Here is a 15957-nt window from a genome sequence, read left to right as displayed (position 1 = left end):
AAGAATGATTCTATATTTGGACTGAAGAATACGAATATTGACTAAATGAATTCTGCTATTGTCTGATGACCCAATTCGTAGAAGACCATTTGTATCCAAAACGCATTGAGACATGCTCGCGTGATACATTAGGGTTCGATTAAGGGAAGAACTAGATCAATAATTATGCCATTAACTCGGCCATCACCAATGGTAAGTGTTATCATGATGGTTTCGAATTTAGGGCAATGGTCAATTTAGATCAAAGTTTGAGACATATACAGGGCGTATCATAATAAAGGATATTGAAGTTTAATGACGATTTATATGAAAACTACTGATTTCATAATCAAGCATTTTATGTCTGTTGTAAAGGACAGAATGTACTCTTGTTAATGACACCCCGATCATATACTACTGTCACAGTTGACTGAATAACAAAGCATTGCTGTCCACCATGTGAAAGGTGCACTGTGACAAGTTAGCATTCACAGATAAATTCTAAAGATTAGTGCTTGTGTCAGCCCAGACATATTGAAATGCTGAACAATGAGTGGATTATGTGTCTAAGAAGGAAATGTTATCAAACTTGGCACAGTGCACCTTTCACATGGTGGACAGCAATGCTTTGTTATTCAGTCAACTGTGACAGTAGTAGTATGATCGGGGTGTCATTAACAAGAGGACATTCTGTCCTTTACAACAGACATAAAATGCTTGATTATGAAATCAGTAGTTTTCATATAAATTGTCATTAAACTTCAATATCCTTTATTATGATACGCCCTGTATATAAAAAAGAGATTATTTTCTCCACCACACTTTCAAGGATGTCAGACCTTTAGAGAATATCCGATGATAAATAAAATATCATTTCCGTTGATATCTTACAACACATTCAGTACTCTGTAGAATTAGAATTATTAATCATCTTCATTTATTGTAAATCAACAATCTAAAACTGAGTTGAATTTCCTTACAGCAATGCCTCATGTTTGTAATTGGTTTACATATTAAAACACCAAAACCATCTTTAAGTGCTAACGAATAAATATGTTTGTTTTCTTTTTTAAGACCTTTGTTTTTTTCCTGTAGTAGTTTCGGTAAATGTTTTGCTAACTGTTTAATGTAAAATAAACCCTCAAACCACTGTCAATTTTTCAGACTTTCCATCTGCGAAATTTTACAGGGTCTGTTGTGAAATATGTATCAGTTTTCTGTTTGCATGTATAAATATCAAATGGCACACGTAATTATGTTCCAATTAACAGTTCGTCCAAACTTCCGACCACTGAGATGCGTTCCTATATCTTGCCCTATCGCATTGTCTTAATCTAGATAGCAAATGATTAGAACATGAACGTAAGTCATATAATTGTCCATAGGAAACAGTGTCGGATTCAGGATTGCCTGATGGAAAGGGGAGGGGACACAAGTACGAAATGGCTGTGACAAGCAACAACAAAAAGAGGATCAAGTTTTTGGTATGCCGAATGGCTAGACAATTATTCTACTTTTCTTAAAGCTCTCCCCCCGTTTTTTTGTTGGGTGGGGGGGGGGGGGGTGAAAGACAAATGCCCACTGTGCCAACCCCCTCCCCCTCCCGGATCCGCTACTGGGATAGGAACGTATCCTATAAAAAAATACAACTTTAGAATCTAGCATTCAAAATGTGTAATGTCATGACTTGATAAAGAATTACGTGGTTTACTGATAATCAGCATGCACAGTGACAGTTAAGAATATACTTATGATTATGTACATTTAACAATTAACGAATATTATAATGTGTGCCGTGTCTCTGGAAAGAGACCATGGCCCAGTGATGAATCTGAAAAGGGTAGGCTATCCTATTAAAATACAGGCTTGATTGGAAAAGAATAACAAATACAAACATTCTTTTTAATTAAAATAAGTTTAAAATACATGAGGTTTATATAATATATAGACTGATTTAAGCTCTTTGTCTCTTTGATATCCTCTGTAAATCATATAAATATTGTCAAGATAAGATTAAGTGGTTCAAGTTGTTTGTAAAACTATAAACATTGTCGACTTTGTATATAAACGTGTAAATATATAATAACTTGAATCCATCTTAGTATATTATGTTGCCTATTCGTCTCAATGTTGTTAATAGGAGTTGCATATACAAAAAGAATAAGTGTGTAAATTTCTGAAGAAAAGATTCTTTATGACGCAGGACTTTCCCTGACATACATGTGCCACAATTAAGGATTGGAAGATGCAATCCATAAGATAATATTCAGCTTGTCCATACATGTAAAAATATTCATAATAAGGATTTTATTCTGGATGAAATATTCCGAGTTTTGAAAGTCTTTTTTCTGAAGTATACATTTAAAACTAGTATGTGGCTTTATAACTTCCGCTTTATATCTAAATAAATTAACCCAGGTACGTCTATTATCATGATTGTATGGATGACTTTTGATCAAAACAATTGACAACCTGTAAGCTTTCCCGAGATTTGCTCTATGTAGCCCATTTTGGATCCTACCCATTTTATCGTTATAAAAAAACACAGGTAATTTAACCGAGAAGAAAATGATAAAATTCAGTAAAGTCATTAGTAAACTGTGCTAATAGAACAGTTCACAACTATATCAAAATGTAAATTATACATTCTTTTCCTGACATATTCGTTAAAGGTTTTTTCGACGTAGCAACTGATTTATAATTGTTCACAGATAACGCAATATTCTCATTATCTTTTTATATCTGCATCTCTTTCCCTTATTTCTCACATTATCGTTATACCTCTCTCTCTATCTCTCTATCTCTCTTGCTCTCTCTCTCTCTCTCTCTCTCCCTGACCCTCCGCCTTTCTCCTCTCCCTTTAAAAAAAAATCTCTTCACCACCCTATTATCCATTCAAACGAAAGACATTTTTCATTTTCATTTTATGTCCTTCATTCGCTTAAAGCTTATCTGCCGTAGTTTACAGGAGGGATTAGACCGCTCTGCAAGGTCACTGGACAGGTGGTTATCTCATCAACTCAGCTCTCAGTTAACATAAGAAAAAGAGGATCATGGGGGACCAATGGTCACCGATTAGGCATTGTTTGTTATATAGAGGGCGCAAGTAGCTACCAGTAGTGCAGTGGGCCTTTAAAATTGAAACTACAAACATAAAGTCAAGGTATTTGCCCATGCGATGTTGTTTTGCCGATTATCTAAGCTTTTTTGTCACGTGTATATTCCATACGTTTTTTAATATAGATATTATGACCACATATTTTCTGATTACCTTTGGGGGGGGGGGCGAGTGGATGATTTGGGTTAGGTGTAGAAAGTAAGCTTTACTGGAACAAAATAAGTTCAGTTCTCAAAAGACCGGTTCATAAATATCTTTAAATTAAATGTATTATTCTACAACACTGGACCCTGGAACTTGATAAATGTCTGCCAAATATGACACTAACTAATTTATCCAACTGCACTCTCACTGTTTAGATTTTAAAGCAGGTGGAAAATATATTATCTAGGCTCTCGGAGAAGAAGTGACTATGAATTCGAGTCCATTAGAGTAAAATATGTCCGTTTCCTTGAATCTGCATAATTATGTCTGCATCTCAAAACACTAAATCAAGAGCTCCATTGAGATGCAATACATGGTACTATCATAAGTGTTTGACGATGGATAATGTTGAGACAAGGCGTACATGTCATCAGCCACACAAGAGCTCTTTACGTTGCATGTATAAATATGTATATTAAGCTGCGAAACATTAAAAATAAAACACAATTCAAAGATATTGATATGTAAACAATAAGTTTTACCTTTATTTTCTGATAAAATTCTCTGAATTTCTGACTAAAACATTTGATGATATCTCATACCTTCGAAGAGAACATGCAATCCTATAAATTCTGTCTACAAATATATTTCATCTTTATTCCGAATAGTAGTCATAACATGAACAAGAAGTGTACACTTAAATCCAGGTCCATGGCACAGTGTAATAAAAAATACAAGAGTTTCATTGGCAGAGTTATCATCACTAAATGCCAAGTCTGTTACAGACATCGGCAATCAAGACCCTCACTTTCTGTCTATTATCTGCTATTCTTACAAAGCTGACTTCATTTTTGGTTGCGCATTTGTTGAGGCTTTACCTTCCCCTGCTTCTCTTTCCAGCAATATTTCCTGTTAAAATTATTTTATCTAGGTTATCCTTTCAGTATATGGGACCACCAAGAGGGGGGCACAAGACAAATACAAGGTGTACGGTACATTGAAACATTTTTACAAATAGATGACATATTTTGTAAGCCCTAAGCGGTTATGAACTAGTTGATTCTATGTATGCATTTTTAGACATTGTTAGCCAATTTAAGAACAAAAATATAAGAATCTTTATTATAAATAAGTAGATAACAACAATTTTAACTGCGACATTTCTGTGTTATGATTGATAATATTTATATCTCACCACTCATTGATTTACAAGGGCATTATTTGTTGTTTTCATAACCTTATTAGTATCAGAAAAAATGTTAAGGTAACAATAAGTAACATTTTGATTTCAGTATCCAACCAAGTTGACATCATCAATAATATGTACCTCAGTGACCTTATCTGATTTGCACAATTTCATTGAAAGCTATTTTGACAATACCATGTCAAACATACAATACATGGTAAGGACGAGAAATAAAAAATAATAATATAAATAATATGTCTTGTTGATCCAGCCTCATCAGTATCAATAATGTTCTCCTGCAATCATATTATTACCCCCAGCTTTCAATAGTTCATTGTTTTATTACGCAAGTAAAAACCAAGATTGCTAAGCTCATCCAAATAAACTTTTACTCTACTTTAATCAATTTTTAACAAAAATAAATTTACAATTTCATTACTGCAAAATATTGTTGTAAGTTCTATAAGTACAAATGAAATATATTGTTCATATTGAAATTACTGAATATAAATGACAGACGTGGGCAAATAATACTTGAAACTTACTTGCAATGATCCGTTTTGTAGCTTTACTCAAGACTTGTAGAAGTCCATTTTATCAAGGAGACTGCATGATAATGATGAGTTATGTCATAAACTCTATTTCATATAACACTATTTTATGTACATAATATCATTCTATATCTTCATGACTCTTCTTAATCGTCTTGCTTAAAGAAACTTTCCACAATCCCATCTTATGCCAATTCGAATGGTTTTTCATGTTCTTTTCTTTGTTTTATGTGTATATGTTTTTATTAATTTTTCATTTATTTGCCATTTTGATTTCCTTTCCCGTATTCCCAAAAAATACTTGGACACACTGCATAAAATATGTACAATATGATTTATATATACTATCATTTTCATTATAATTCAATGTACATATTTACAATAAATAGTTTTTTGTTTTGTCAATGGGTTCTGTTCTGTGTATGAATTGAGAAAATCAATGTTTTTCCACACGATAATAACGCTGAGGTTTGTGGACATGTACAATTCACAGTCATGTAACATTCAACTAGAATTTTTACATCTATGTTTGGATTGTAATGCTTACCCATTGTCTATTTACTAGCTCATTTCATTTCATTTCATTTATTTTCCACATTAAAAACCAGAAGAATATACAAGGTAAGAAAATACATTTTATACATTTGACACAGAGCAAATAAAAAACAGATACATAAGCATAAAAGAACAATGAAAATCTACATCAGTTAACAAACATCAACATTAAAACATAAAAAGGTGAGTAATGTAGATGGGGCTAGAAAAAGCGAAGCTTAAGCCCCAGTCCCATATAAAGCCGGACCAGCACGGACGAGCACGGACCACTCCGGACCATCCCGGACCATGGTCTGGGGCGATCCGGGATGGTCCGGGATATTTTGTTCAAAAAAGTGTGATGCTTTTAAGCTACAGTCCCATATACGTCCCGGACCGTCCCGGACCATCCCGGACTCCATCCGGGGTGATCCGGGATTCGGTCCGTGTTGACACCGTGTTGGCACCGGGGTGGTCCTGGATGGTCCTGGATGGTCCTGGGCGGTCAATAACTCACTCCCGGACTGCCACGGATCAACACGGACCGCCCCGGCGCCACTACGGATGACCCCGGACCCAGCACGGTGGCTACACGGATCACCCCGGATCAAACTATTGTCCCGGACCGTCCCGGACCACCCCGGCAGTTTTTGACCGTCAAAAACATCCGGGGTCGACTCCCGGACCGCCCAGGACCATCCAGGACCATCCAGGACCATCCAGGACCATCCAGGACCACCCCGGTGCCAACACGGTGTCAACACGGACCGAATCCCGGATCACCCCGGATGGGGTCCGGGATGGTCCGGGACGGTCCGGGACGTATATGGGACTGTAGCTTTATCGAGTCTAGCCCCGGTAGCAATGAAGGGGAAGTCCACCCTGAGAATGTGTGTGGCCAAGTAAGGGCGGAGTAAAACCATCCTCAGGGTGGACTCTCCCTTCAAATGTCTGGTTTTATAATTAGATTAATTAAATCTTTAAATCTTCATCAAATCTTTCTACAGCATCTCCCCGACCCTCAACAACTCAACATACTACATTTATAAGATCCCTTGGTCTAATTTGATTTAGTATCTCATAAACTTCCTCCTCCTTCATTGAACAGATATGGCAGTAATATAGCAATACAAGTAGAAGTAGGATTAATGAAACATGAGTGCTACATGGATTACTTACTTTTCTTGTATTGTTATGTTGGCTCAAATAGAGTATGCCCAACAACTTTGTAACTGAGTTAGTTCATTAACATTGGTCATTGATAAACCATGTATCAAACTTAATACTATCATTACTGTTATTACTTATTTGACCTGCGTCTAAACAACATCAAGAACCATGACGCCGTGGGAAGAGATACTACATAACAAGAATGTGAAGAAGATAGGAGAAGCAAATAAGTCAAGGTGCACTAATACACTGTCGCTCATAAAGGTGGAATATTTTTTTTAAAATCCCAATTTATGGAATTATTTTTAAAATAATTTAAAAATAATAGATCTAGATAATAGTATACATTCTCAGATTTTATTGAATAATAATTTGCCAATGTGTGTTTTGCGTGACTGCTAAAGCATGTGTATGCTACTATGCTTATCAACTAGGGGACCTATGCCCTTAAGTCATAAATGACAGTAATGAGGATTAATGCCCCCCAAAAGGGCACTAATATAGCACATCGACACGGTTTTGATCCTGGGGTCTCACAGTTACGAGGCCATTGCTTTGTCACTGAACCATGACTGTACGCAGTGGAGGCTAGGGTAGGGGGCAGTTTCCATGAATAAAAAATAAAAGATAAAATGCAATAAATGTTCAATAATTTATTGCATTTTACCCCGGTCCCCAACATAAAAAAATCCTCTGAACGGCCATGCATTATGGCTCAAGGCATGGGTACACAGAAGATTTTCGTATAAAACTAAAATATTCCACTTTTATGAGCGACAGTGTAGTACCAGCTACTCTTGAAAGGACTAAAAGAATTAAAGCACATTTATGATAACTTGATTATACATGAAAATACTGTTGTAATGTAACAACTGACAAAGACAGAGCATCTTTTTGTAGCGTGAGTCGATTCGGAAAACTAATTTCAAGATGTAACGAATTTGTACTTCAATTGCACAAACTGATCTACATGACTTCATGACATACAGTTTAGCGATTTTGAAGACTTTCAAAGATACTTTCAGTCTGCTTAAAGTTTATTTTCTTATCTCATCTTCAATTCAATTCAATTCAATTCAATTCAATTTATTTATATTTCCAACAAAACATTACAAATCAATTATAAACATTTACAACAATTTAGGAATACATTTGTGAAACAGAGGGGTCCACTAAAAAGCAATGATTGTACAATTGTGGAGTCTGGACCCCTCCAAATGAAACTTTAGAATAATGAATAATTACATTAAAAAAATTCGTAACTACCAAAGGAACTACTGTACAAAATAGGGGGAAAATATCACTCAGGTTTATCAGTTCTCTTCTAGAACACCATTTAAGATGTCATAAATCTTTAAATTCCAGGGCAATGGCATATCTACAGGAGGCATGGGGCACATGTACCCCCATAGACGATTCCTCAAAAAAAAAAACAGACCTTCTAAATAAGTAGCCTTGTAAATTCACAATTTATTTCCGAGTGAGAATGCCCTCCGCCCCTCCTCTCGATAGATTAACTCACACTATGCCACAATGCCAGGGATGTCATTTAATCCAAAGCTACCCTCTTCGAATGGTACTTTATGGAAGACGAATGGCAATGAGCCCCAAGTCCTGTAGGTCTTGGTCGTGCTTGCTGTGTTTCTGAGTCTTAATGACTTGATGGAAAATGCAAGTAGCATCCGAGTCCGATTGCTGCACTCTATAAATCTACCAAGCTTGGTGTCACATCGGTCATCCGCACATCTGTTAGACAAAAAGACGTGAGTTGGAATTATTAAACAAAGCTAACGATGAAATTATCAGTACCTTACATAACGGATGTAATAAATAATAAACAAATAGGTAAACCAAAGATACATAATGGTCTATGATTTCGTAAAATGATTTACATGGAATATACCGATCCGAGGTATTAATCAGAGCCGGAGAAAACACCCCCCCCCCCTCCCCCCCCCCCCCCCCCCCCCCCCCCCCCCCCCCCCCCAAAAAAAAAAAAATAATAATAATAATAAATAAATAAAATAAATTTAAAAAAAATAATAAAAAAAAAATTTAAAAAAAAAATAAATAAATAAACTAGACATAATACTCGTTTAGAACAAGTATAGGTGGGCTGGTCAACTAAAATTTGAGACAAAATAGAGCAAAAATAAGCGAGATACTGCTAAAAAAACAATGTCATTGATGTAATGATGTAAACGAAATTCACCTTCCATAGGCATAACACGCAACGTAAGAAATTTCTGATATGTGCCCTTTAATCGTAATTTTCACTATGATGAAGTAATCAAAATGAAAAATGGTGTGACTGAGCTTGTAGAGAATTGTCTTAGCTACATCATATCGAAATTTGGAAGAAAATCGATCTATATTTACAGAGATACAATCAATGTTACATAAATATGCTGACGTCATTATATGCAAATTCGTATTTTGAGTTCCAAGGCCATTATGATGATGTCACGATACACTTAAAGGCCAAATGAGACATGGAATAATATTTCCGACTCATACTCTATCTAAATATGAAAAAACATTAAAGGTCACGGTTCATTCCAAAGAGCTATAATGGATTTTGCATAGGCATGTTTTTGCCCATATATGCTATGTAATAAAAGAGCTCGCGCGCACGGACATTTATCTTGAATTGACGCTCATCTTGTTATTAATGGTCATAAAGAGATAAACATGGTATCAAATTCCTCGAAAAAATATGGGAAATATCATGAAAGAAAAAAAATTGGCGATCCTATGTTGTGTAATGGTGTTACGCGCGAAAACGCGCGCGCATGCTCGCGCGCGCGATTTTTTTATAAAATGCTTAAAATGACCTGAAACGTATGCAAAAAAATTTTGAGACGATTCTGAGCATTTTCAAATTTTGCGCGCGCACTGACGCGCGGACGTACGCGCACGCGCGCGTTTTTTGACGTGAAATTGACCGGACTGATATTGACCTTGATCATGATAAATATGAATGAGAAATACTTTTTGGTTATGAAGATATGATCATGTGTTGATTTTCGTAAAATTTTACAAAATGGCGCCTAGATGACGTCATCAGTCAATTTCAAGGTTGAAAAAAATTCTGTGCTTTGTACATATGCCTATACATATGTTTGCCAAATTTCAAGGCATTTGATTGAGCCATTTCCAAGTTATCTTGCCAACAAAAAAGTGGTTAGAAATAAGAAAAATATTTAATAATAATAAATAAAGGCAATTCTAACGAAATTATAAGGTGGTCTGTACGTTATACAGCCCACCTGATAAATAAATAATAATAAAGGCAATTTTAACAAAATTATAAGGTGGTCTGTATTAGATACAGCCCACCTGATAAATAAATCCCTGCTACGTAGAGTCCACCCTGGACAAACGTCTAGATATTCCCTCCGAAAGACAGTTATCATTTCAAGTCATCACACTACCGTATCCCAGTATTGGTGAACACGATGTTTGATGCGATAAGGAGAGTACACAGGGTCTTGGAAAAACCACACTTGGACAGCAAAGTGAAAACTCCTACTATGACCCCATGGTCAGAGATTAACCTTACTATACTACAGCAAAAGCACACACCTGATTTCTGTATTGGTATGTTGAACGGATGACCAGTGTCCTGGTTCTTGACATTTTCCTCCTGAAGGAATAATCCTGATCTTGCTGAAGATCTGAAAATTGTTGACCACATAGTGACCACCAGATACAATCCTGATATCAGCTGAATGGCAAACTAGAGCATCACAATCCTTACAATGGTAACTGTGGTTGCACTCATCGAATGGTTTGGGTCGCTGTTGGTTGAAGATCTGTACATTGCGATGTCGCTGGTATACAGCAGTCTGTGAAAATAGATCAAAGGTAATTGCTGTACGTGTTTGTCAAAATATATGTACATTGGTTTAAAAAAGTTTATTATCAACAAGTTGTACATGAATTTGTTATCCTAAAACTTGTACTTTTGTGTTTCGCCTTTGATTATACAGTAAGATCAATCATTAAAGAAACACAATCTGTAAAGGTAATTATAAGGAAGTAAAGTCAAATAAATTTCACTCAGTAGATACTTTAATAGATGACAAATAGAGTATAAGATATGCTTGATATACACTAGCATCAGAGAGGCTTAGGCCCACACAAAATACTTACTGAATGAATCTAACCAGGTAATTACATATAGTATATTGTTGTTGATGTTTCTTTGTTGCAAATACATGTACATCCCTGTCATTGCATTAGTGTAATGAGAAGTTTGATCAGGGTTTTCACAATCAACATTATAATTGCTTTGACTTACCCCACGTTCCATCTGCTCAATAGAAAGTGATGAAACTGTATCAGTAGCTTGTTGCATGATCAGTTCCTGTTCCTTACTAAGTTTGTCTTTCCCATCCAGTCCTCTGTAATCATGGACTACCAGATCAAAACGACCTCCTGGTTTACGCGTTCGACCTTCAAAAGCAAGATTAAAAACACAATATGAATACAGGCATGGATTCATCCATTATAGCAGTACAGTGACCATTACATACCAGTATACTAAATTATTATTTCATTAAAGAAGAAGTCGAATGTTGCATCAATTTTACTACTGAAAAGAAAACAATGAGAGAAGTTGTTTTGATCAATTAAACATTAATTTGGGAACTCTGCGATTTATCTTGCTTACAGCTTCCAATCATTGCTTTCTTTATTTGTCTTGATCATAAATCAGGTACTATTGGTTTGGCAGTTGTTATTATACTTGCAGTCTTGGATATTCAGTCTAAATGCATCCACAATTCCACCAAAACACAGGATTATTGCTCAGTATTGATTTTTACAGCAAGTAACAACAAGAAATATACCTCTGGCTTGAATACGTGCAACAGCATCAGTGATGTAGTTGTACCTGTATACAAAGTTGCATGCTTGGACATCAATGCCTTGTTGTAGAACCGAGGTTGCAATGAGCAGCTTGTGTACACCGTTGCGAAAGTAGTCCAGGACATCTATCTGGTGACGTAAGTTCATGCCTATTTAACAAAAAAATGAAATAAAATGTTATACTTTTCTGAGAATAAACATTCCAAATATTTCCATCTAAGGTTCAAATAGAATAGGCCATGAAGCTACAGTTCTTGAACTATTGATGATAAAATAGATATGAACAACTACAATTTAGAACATGTTCAATCAATCTACTTCTTCCTCCATGGGCATTGAAGATAAACCTCACCGAACGGCCCGGTGTAAAGGCATTATAGAAAAAGAATGTAAGCTCTGTAAATTATTCAATAAAGGATTATTCAAATATGCCTCGCAGCCAGTGGCTGAATTGCATATGCGTACATATATGGTGTGGTAAATTTAAGAAAATGCGTCTACATGTATCGCATGAAACAAAACTATAATTTACACTTTAGCATAAAACAGCTTAAAATTGATTAAATCGAATCATACACTAAAAATAACACCGAACATATATTCAGCAAATCCCTTAAAATGTCACAAGAATCCAACTTGATTGCCTAAATGAATTACAGCATCCCAAACTTAAAAAACATCATTCCTATCAGTAGAAAACTTAATTATTTAAAAAAAAAAAAAATCATTTTGCGAAATTTACATATATAATATAAGAGCAGAATTACAAAAATTCATATAAAGAATAGAAAAGCAATTGTTATTTACAATGTAATATTTTACATGGATAATATGTTAACCGAAACAACTATAAGGGGTTCACTATTCCACAAAAATGGTCATGGTAAATCATGTATGATTAAAAAAAATATGCCTGACATAACTTGACCTGATTAAGTAGAAACAATTTCAACCAATACAAGGATAGGGGGAAAAAAACTCCTTTTTTCCCTATTTCCAGCATGGGCTTAGTCATGGCAACTAGAAGCATGTATTGCATGAATTTGAAGAATGAAGTGGAGGGCAAGGGAAGTAAAGGATTGGGATACAGACTGGGTAAGACAAGGGTTTGGGAGAAGGGTGAGTTTGTAAAACGCTGTGGGCTGGTATTTCTACTTCTGTATGCATGCAGGAGACATTAGAGATCGCAGGATAATATCTGGCCCACTGCAAATGGCACACGATTCCTTTGATGAGGCAGGTAAGTATACACACCTGGGTTTCTACAGCCAACCAACACCTCTGGATTAAGATCTTTGAGGGAATCTGTCTCCATGACCCAACTTCTGAGAGCCCATGTAGATGTGATTGTCGGAGTGAAGAGGATAGCTCGGAATGAATCACCATTCTCATTGGTATGACATGTCACTATGTCTCTTTCTATCATGTTCTGAAGCTTAACCAGTGCTGGATTTAGTGATTTAGGACTCATTGAGATTCTCTCCAGTTTGTGTTGCTTGTCTGATTTGAGTAAAGAAAATAGCAGTGAAGTTTTGTTATAGAACCTGGTGATATGGAGTAGGTCAGCGTTTTTCTACCTCTTTTAAAGGGATAGTTGAGTTCTTATTCAAGACCGCAAATTCCTTCAAAGTGCATGGTTATTGCTCTTATTCTTACATTTCTAGTGCCCTTTTAAGACCTAAAATTGCTATAAAGGTAAATTTAGACCCCAAAATTTGTGAATTGAGATTAAATACGATCATACCAATTCAGCTCCACTTTTCAAAATAGATGATTACCATTAATGAATTAATTAATTAATAATCACGATACACGGGCCAGCTGGTATTATAACCAAGACGAAAAAGCCAACAAAAAGCCAATGTTGGCATTGGCTGGAATAAAACGGAAAAATGGTCAGTTAACTCGATTTTTCAACGGCTGGTTCAAATTTGTCGAATATTTGTGGGGCCCCACAAATATTAGAATTGGTTAAATTTATTGACATTTCAGCCGTTTCTATACCGATTTGGATCACACAAAGATGTTGTTGTCATTTAAATTCTATGTTCTTTCAAATTTGCCACTCAGTTCTTCATTGTCTCACAACAAAATTATTTTGTGTAGCTTCCTCTGCAACAAAACTCAACTATCCCTTTAAGTCACAGCGCCTTGTGAGAAATATAAGGTTTGTGTCATCCCAATCCAAAATTCATTACAGAATATTTATTTTGCATCACTCTGGCAAGCGTTAAGTGCCAAGAACATACATACGGGGACATTTTTTTAAATTAAATTGGGTGAGCTAGAGAGACGAGCGAGCCAAAAGGAATGACATTTTTAAGGAATACATTTTTCTAGTTGTTAAAAACACAATTAAAAAAGATATAGAATAACATATGCGGGCATTTCACAACCGAATATACATGAAATTAAAAAAAATCATATATATCGTAACGTCGATACACGAATATGAGGGTATTCAAGTGTCTCGTTGTCCAGAACTATCCTGTTTTTTAATGTTGTGAGCGAGTAAAGCGAATGAGTGTGGTGTACATTTAATTTTGATTCAAAGGATATACAGGTACCTCGATCGCTGCCCCAATATTGAGGTATTCAGGCACCTCGCTGGTTATAATCATCCTGTTTCTAAATATTGTGCACAAGCGAGGAAAAAAGACAATTTGCCATCTTTAAAATCCTATATCTACATGAAATGCCATAATAATAATATTCAGTTCTTGTATAGCGCATTTCCCTATCGCTATACATTTCCAGAGAGCTTTGAAAATTATTACTCTAGCTTTAGCTCTCCAAGTCGTTTTCAGCGCACTTCAAGGAATAATCCTACCTGGGTCCAAAATGTGGCATTTGTGGATTACTGGTTGCCACAGGAAATTATATCGCCGTGGGACTTGAACCGCGGGCCTTGTGATCAACAGTCCGGTGACATATCCATTCGGCCACGACACTTCTACATACTCTAGCGGTTTCTGATATCTGGTTGTCATGTTATTGTAGCCCAAAATGATCTTTCTCATATAACTAAATTTCTTTCGCGGCACCCCTAACGGTGTCTTGCAGCACCACGGTTGAAAAACGCTGTAGTAGGTTACAACATAAGTCTTGTGATAGTAAATCTCTAGAATCTTTCAAGAAGTATCTTTAAATGTGTCTATATACATTTGACATGTAGCTACCAGTGCTATATTTATAATGAACCTTGTAAGTGTTTATGTATTGATTATAATTGTTCTGTAAAGCAATTTGAGTAGTTTTAATTCGGATATAGTACTATAAAAGAAACTAATATTATTATCATTATTAAGATAAATAAACAAAAAATATAAGAAACATATCTTGGTTGGCGTATAACTGAACATATAAGAAATGTATGAAACTAATTAATGAAAGGTTGGGCTTCATCTACTATCGAATTCAATTACACATGAATTCGACGAATGAGAGCTCTCGGACAGTCTATTAGAACAAAATGTAAGCTTACCTTGAAACGTTTTGATGAGCATTTTTTCTGTGTTCGTGGTGACAGCTTTATTGCTCTTTTCTCTAATGAACTCTTGGAGATATTGTAAAGCATCCTTGGTCCGAGCTGTTTCATGGAAGGCAAGAGTACTGCTGTATGCCTAAAAAATGTTTTTTTAAAGGGCCTTCAACTTTCTCTCTTGACTGCATTTTTTTATGGGCTGCTTTAGATCAATTACTGCCATACGGAATATAATAATAATAATAATAATAATAATAGTATTAACATTAAAAAAGCACCTAAAGGTACGATGTCCCATTTGCACGCTAAAAAATGAAAAAGTTAAATTCCAACAGCATTTGAAAAAATGATGATAATTTAGTACTTCCCTCAAAACGAAAGGTCTTGAAAATGTGGGAAATAACGACCATTAGTTGTCGAATCAACTTTAGGGATTGCAATCCATTTAGTAATAGTCCATTAACCAAATGGTTGTACGTTTTGTGCCGCGCAAAGATACAAGCAGTTTACTTTTGGACATTAAAAGTACTTGGTTATTGATGTAGACAAATGCTCATGTATCCTTTACAGCTCATTTTATGTATTTATTACCAAAGTTTTTAAAAAGTCAGTCAGTCACTTAATGGAAAATACACGGGTTTCCTTTCATAATGTGAATATAAGGACACTGCTAACGTTCAAATTTCACAAATAGGACATACGTGACATATTCATATTTCCTGCAAAGTTCTACAGAAATAGATGTTGGCTGCAAATAGGACATAGTACCGTTAATACAGATGTTTCTAAGAGCTGTACTCAGTATCAAGACTTCGGCATTGGCCGAGCTTATGAATAAATAAATCAAAATAAAAACATTCAAAATGCAACATATGTGACAGCTTTAGATGCACTACAAGATAAACATTACGACATCATG

General features: G+C 35.5%; 1 protein-coding gene across 1 annotated transcript; it reads right to left on the bottom strand.

The window, feature by feature from the left end:
* Positions 1–7857: 7857 nt before the first annotated feature.
* On the bottom strand, positions 7858–15215 carry LOC115923740 (probable ATP-dependent RNA helicase DDX58). The gene is made up of 6 exons (XM_030985014.1): positions 15039–15215; positions 12809–13054; positions 11536–11703; positions 10986–11140; positions 10268–10530; positions 7858–8428 (listed from the first exon to the last, which is right to left on the bottom strand). The coding sequence occupies exons 1-6, from the start codon at positions 15058–15060 to the stop codon at positions 8206–8208; spliced, it is 1077 nt and encodes a 358-aa protein (XP_030840874.1). The 5' UTR covers positions 15061–15215; the 3' UTR covers positions 7858–8205.
* Between the last annotated feature and the right edge of the window lie 742 nt (positions 15216–15957).

The sequence above is a fragment of the Strongylocentrotus purpuratus genome, unplaced genomic scaffold, assembly GCF_000002235.5.
Source record: "Strongylocentrotus purpuratus isolate Spur 01 unplaced genomic scaffold, Spur_5.0 spur5_scaffold_14, whole genome shotgun sequence".
Taxonomy (NCBI): Eukaryota; Metazoa; Echinodermata; class Echinoidea; order Camarodonta; family Strongylocentrotidae; genus Strongylocentrotus; species Strongylocentrotus purpuratus.
This window is presented reverse-complemented; position numbering and strand designations above follow the sequence as displayed.